The 5,892-nt window shown below is 41.7% G+C and overlaps 1 protein-coding gene across 1 annotated transcript in view; it reads right to left on the minus strand.

Moving 5' to 3' along the window:
* Nucleotides 1-1,698: 1,698 nt before the first annotated feature.
* LOC118331745 (transcription factor 7-like 2) overlaps nt 1,699-5,892 on the minus strand; it is a 51,695-nt gene continuing 47,501 nt past the window's right edge. The window contains exon 6 of the mRNA XM_035666815.1: nt 1,699-1,746. Coding sequence (XP_035522708.1) covers nt 1,699-1,746 — 48 coding nt within the window. The remainder of the gene's footprint in view (nt 1,747-5,892) is intronic.

Below are 5,892 nucleotides of genomic sequence, written 5' to 3' on the forward strand. Positions count from 1 at the left end.
TAATCCTAACCCTGACTAAGCGGTTTCACAATAAATGCATCATAAATTTCTGCACTGCTGCCCCTTTTTTGTTTTTTGTTTGCCCCTGCCCCTCAAACAGCTGGAGTCCGCCATTGGCGCCAACAGATCAGTCTAAGATTTTGGTATGTTCTGCTAGTTGCGGCTGATGTACCCTCAAGCTGCTAGCCTCAAGCAGAGCTGAGGAGTGGACTACAGAGGTCCTGCAAGTTCAGTTCTCTCCAACTCCTAAGCACCAGATTTTTTATTTATTTTTTTACTTTTAGACTTCAGCCCCAACCAACCAATTTATCAGATTTTGTGCAGCTCCCTCTGGAACCTTTTTTCACACATGCAGTAGTACTCCCCAAGATCTAAAAACAGTCTTTGATGTGTAAAATCAGTGGAGCTCCTCTTTAATACATGTGTGGTTAGTCGTCTGGGGACCATGAATGTACTTGTAATTTAATGGCAATCTGCCTCTTAGATTCTTAAAGTTTGACCTGACAGGGACAATGATTTCAGCTCGTGACTAGAACAATCTTCTGGTGATCGTGAGCATATTCAACAGTAATGTGGTCAGTACTTTAGACATATAACGAAACACATAAAGAGACCAACCAACACTGCCACCCTTTTAGCAACGCCTGAAAGGCAAAAATCCTACAGTGTTTAAATGTCAGGGTGTGTTTGTTTGTGACTTTCAAACAGAGTACAGTGTGTGTTTGTATGTACAGCGCTTGCTAAGGAGAACCTTGTGTGTGCTGCAGCGATGGCTTGTGCGATTGTCACTCTAATTGTTTCCATCTTTGTGTGTGTGTGTGTGTGTGTGTGGCTGGCGGTGGATATTCTGAGCGCGGGCGGCGTAAGTGTGTGCATCAGGGTTTAATTGCGGTGTGCATAGAAACGAGTGTAATTAGCCAGCGCTCGCTTCCCTGCCGCCCGGCTAACAACCAGCATCCCCTCTGTGCTTGCTCTTTCTCTCTCTGCCTTTCTTCTTTGTCTCCCTCCCTCCCTCTCTCTTGTCTCATGCCTGTTGCCACAACGACAAGCCCCACTCCGCCATTGTTCCCCGCTGTTCTCCAAGAACAAAGGAGGAGGCTATTAGCTCCCTGAGAGAGGAGTGGTGGAAATGGAGGAGAGGGAGAAAGAGAGAAAGGATTGCTGTGAGGGTGGGATGATGAGATGAGAGTGTGAGAGAGAATTTGTGAACAAGGGAGGGAGGGGAGACAAGAGAGAGACGGCATGGAGGAAGTGAACAGGGAGACAAAGAGATGGAGTAAGAGAACAAGTCTTTGGGAGATTTTCACCGAAGAAGAGAAAGAAGGGAAGGAAAGGCTAGAGAAAGAACAGGAACAAAACTTTGAGATAATTAGAGGAGGAGAGACAGATTAGAGGAAATAGCAAAAAGTGAGAATGGACAAATAATTTGATTTAATTCAGAGAAACATACTTAGCCTCTCTACAGAGTTTCATCCCATCTACCTTTCCTCTTAATAATCTCTCTCTTTCCCTTATTCTTTCCCTTTTTGCCCTTGTTGAGTCCATTATAACAAGAATTTGAGTCTTTGTGTGTTGTCTTTTTGTGCACATCCAAGTGTACACAAATACACTTTGTACTTTTTTATACACTTACATCTTGTGTGTCCTTGCTCTGCTTGCTTGCGAGCGTGTGTATGTGTGCACTCTGTGTGAGGGTCATTAGTAGCGAGTGTAGGCGGGTAATGCGCTGTCTGCAATGCTGGCCATCTGAATGTTAACAGATTGTAACACGGGACAGAAAGTGAATTTGGTTTCCCAAGGAAAATGGAGCAAATTACACTTTTATAGCTCTCTGCCACTATCCTTTGCTCCCGCCATTACTCACTGGGTGTAGCGAGAGAGAGAGATGAGGGGAGGGAGAGAATGAGAGAACAAGTGATTGGGAAGATGTCCTTACTGAGGAGGACGGTTGAGGTGTGATGGTGAAACTGTGGTTTATGTGGAAATGCAGGGACAGCTATTTTACGTAGTTGATAACCTCTATCTCTTTCGACCTTCTTATAGAGATATAGCTCAGAGATGAATGCCTGCTATTATCCCAGGGGAAGTTTAGATAATTGTCAAGATTTCCATCCCTAGCTGAAATCCGCAATACCCATACACATTTAATCCTTAAAGTATAATCCAGATGTCCTCTACAATTATTATATTTGGATCAAGATATCTAGGTGTTCCTCTTATTACAGTTTTCAGGTATAATATGTCACTACAGTTACAAAGGAAAATATTAGTGCTATGGTTCTTCAGACATTTCAGTTTCCAATGGTGATGTAATGAGGTGCAATTACACTTGGACGTCATTTAAATATATCATATAAATTGTAAGTGTGAACGATAATGTTTAAAATAGCAGATGTACTATATGTACATACTAGTTACAGTAATGTGTCCACCTGCAACTTGACCCAACATTTATTTATTTATTTATTTATTTTTTAAAAAGGCTTGCTTTCAGACATATGTTAATATATATTAATGTCACTTTTCTGCTCCTGAATTAAAAAGTGATTTTAGAATTTATACCTGAGATGTAATTGTGGGGTTGATGGTTATAAAATTGGCTCTAAGATGCTGCTGGCTATAGTAGAACCTGCTCTTAAGGTTCTCAGAACTGTAAAAGATAGCAATTAAATATCAACCTGACATTCAAGTTTATTTGTGGCAGCTACATATGTTTCCCACCTCCTCTAAATAGTGACAAATTACTGGAAAGTAATTGCTAATGATAACTGACAACCAGTAAATGATCCACGACATCTCTCTATTTCAATATTGATATGATATGCTTAAAACTGAGAGTCTGACTAGTGTTTATTTTCTGCCACCTGTTGGTCATTTGCACTTGACTCTTACCCAAATAGCTTTTATCTACCTGTCTAAAAACGACACAGTCACATTGATGGTAAGATTTACCTCATTCTGAACAGAAAAAAGGCAGAGTCTGCTGAAATATCCAAATGAAACAGACTGAGGTTTCTTTAAGAAAACTTCTTTGATCAACCCCAAATAGACACATTGCACAGAACACACCAACCAGGCAATGAGCTAAAGATGAGAAGCACATACGAAACAAAAATTATTTAAATACATTTAAAAGCCGTATTGCAAGAGTTGGCATAGCAATTGATAATTCACAGCCAGTTCTGCTTTATGAGAATTATAACAGACACAACACATCTTTGACCAATGAGCCAGCTAAAAACTAAAACTTCAAGTAGTGCAAAACTGTAGTGCTATCTGTTATTTCTGGTTTTGAACAACCCTGAATTTACCCCATTGACCTTAGGTTAACTTAAAAGCATCGTTTAACTCATTAAAGTTTGATTTCCTTTTAAGATTCACATCGCTCATGTTCGCTTTAACATAATGCATATATTATCTAATTCAATGCTGACTTTTGCCTGGCTTTTTGACACTGATGAGTGTTTAAATTTTAAAGACTGTGGCCAAAGTTCAGTCACTTTAATCATATATTTATAGAACTGTAGCTTAGAAACAAGCATATTACATTTCAGTTTTTCTCCATCATTAGTATTCTGGCTCTTGAAACCTTGTTTATAAATTCTCTAAAATATTATTGGATTTGGACTCCTGGAAATAATTAGTTTTGTCCTTAGGTATATAAAGACTCTATATATCTAATTAGTGTTCTTTTCAAATTTGTTGTCTAATTTATCAACCTTTGTATGATGATAACAATTTAGGACAATGTTTCCATTAGATATTAGTTACACCCATGGGTCTACTCCCCTGTGTCATCTCTAGCATCTCTGCGTCTACTATTGCTGAACAGCTAAAGAGAAAGCTACAGGAGAATCGTGAGAGACAGTCAGGATCCTGTCTCACCATCATGTCGTGATGAAGCAACATGGCAGAGAGAAAGAGATGGCTTTTGATTCGGGAATTACAGCGAAGCTTAGCTTGAGTGGAACAGCAGTCAAGGTTGGCTCAAGGGCAACATTTCCCAGCCAGGCAGTGAATGTGTTAGTGTACAAGCACACACATTTACACACACACGTATACGCCATCATATGAGGATTCACCCTCCTGACCTGGCGGCTCTGTTTCCCTCCAGTGGGAGATGGGGAATATCTTTCCTTGGTGATGTGTTGCTTCTTAGCATCCGAAAGATTGTATTCCTTCCTCCTGGAGGGAACAGTGATGGTGTCTCCATCACTCCAACCCCACCTGTCTCCTTCTGGATGTTTCTTTTCTCCTCTTTTCCTCTCCTCCCTCCTCCCTTCTTCCTGAGTGTGTGTGTCTCTCTCCCTCCATCTGCTACCCTTCCTGAGCTGACATTTGCTGTCAGGCAGCCTTATTATTTTGTTCTTCAGATTTCTGATTAGGATTCTCTCATTCCCTCTCTTTCTCTCTGTCTTCATCCCTCTCTTTGTCTCTCTGTTCTTTCTCTGGCCCTCCCCCACAAACAGCTCAGTCCAATAATGTTTCCTTCCCCACTCATTCTCTCACTTTTTTTTGTTCTTTCTTTGCCGCATTCAATTGAGCATAATCTAATTCAGTCTATCTCCCACTACCCCATCTTCCATTACACCTCTCTCATCTCTCACCCTTTCTCTCTGTCTCACTCTGTTTTTAAAGGTCAGTTCTCCTTTTTTTCTCCCTTCTCCCCATAAAGTTCTTGCTGCAGTCGCTCCCAAGGACTCTGTGTCTCTGGCTTTTAATTATACTCTGTGGGCCCTCTACCCTGTCCCTGTAGAAACATGCAGGTTTATGCACCCGCCCACATGCACGGACGTGGAGCAGACTTCCGCAGTGTAAATAAAGTAAGCTCAACTATGATTGTCCAGCTGTTAATGAAAGTAAAGTTTGCACATTCAAACACCCATCTAGTTTGAAATCAGTTATTAAAAGTATGTTGGAGCTTGTTACCACCAATTACTTAACCACAGATTGATCATCGGCCTGCGTTAGTAAGTGGATATTTGGACCACGCTTAGGTCCACTAAAGTAGCAGGAGTTCATCATGCATCTGGACAGCAAAGGAGACAGGAGAGGGTTGTCATGGTGATAAGAATCCCTTGAGGGCATATTTCCCCCCTCATTCTCTCCACAAGTCTGCATCCTGTCCACTTGCTGTATTTTTCTTTTTCTCTCTGGCTCTCTCTCTCATTGCATCTTTCTGTCTTTGTCTTCCTATCCCTCCTTTCTCTGCCCGTCACACTCTGCTCTCTGTTTGTTTCTTTGTTTCCATGTCTATCTTAGGCTTCTTCCTCTTTCTCTTAATGTGTTCTTTTGTTCCCATCTTTCTTTCTTGTTTCTCGTTCTCTCTCTCCTTTTCTTCGTCCCTGTGGTCCTCACCTCTTGTCCAGCCGTCGAGGGAGGGAGAAGCAGAGGAGGGAAAGGAATGCTAATTTTATCACCACAGCGACGGAGTGCAGAAGGAGAGACGCAAAGAGAGAGAGAGAAAATGTCACTCGTCTAAGGAAATGAGATGGCCATTGCACTGTGTGCGTGTGCGTGCGTGCGTGCCCATGTATCTCAACAGAAAAGATCAGGGTGACAGTCTGAGTGACATTTCGTGTATTTTTCCTCCGCTTTGCCTTGGTCCCCTGCCGAGTAAATGATATATACTGTATGTATATATAGGTGTGCGTTTTTGTGTGCAGGGGGCAAATGCTAATGTATGTATTTGTGTGTCTGTGCATTTGTTTTGGGCTTTTTCTTTCCATCCAATGCAAGAGCTGTTTTCTACCCTCTCTTTGTTTTTCAAGTCAATCATCTGTCTCTCTCACTTTTTCTTCATTCCACTGCTCGCTCTCTTCACCCCTCACTCATGTCGGAAATGTAATCACGTTCGGGGGCTGCGGTGAGGGAAAGAGGGGGATCATGGCG

The sequence above is a fragment of the Morone saxatilis genome, unplaced genomic scaffold (assembly GCF_004916995.1).
Source record: "Morone saxatilis isolate NCDOM2014 unplaced genomic scaffold, NCSU_SB_2.0 Contig20, whole genome shotgun sequence".
Lineage (NCBI taxonomy): Eukaryota > Metazoa > Chordata > Actinopteri > Moronidae > Morone > Morone saxatilis.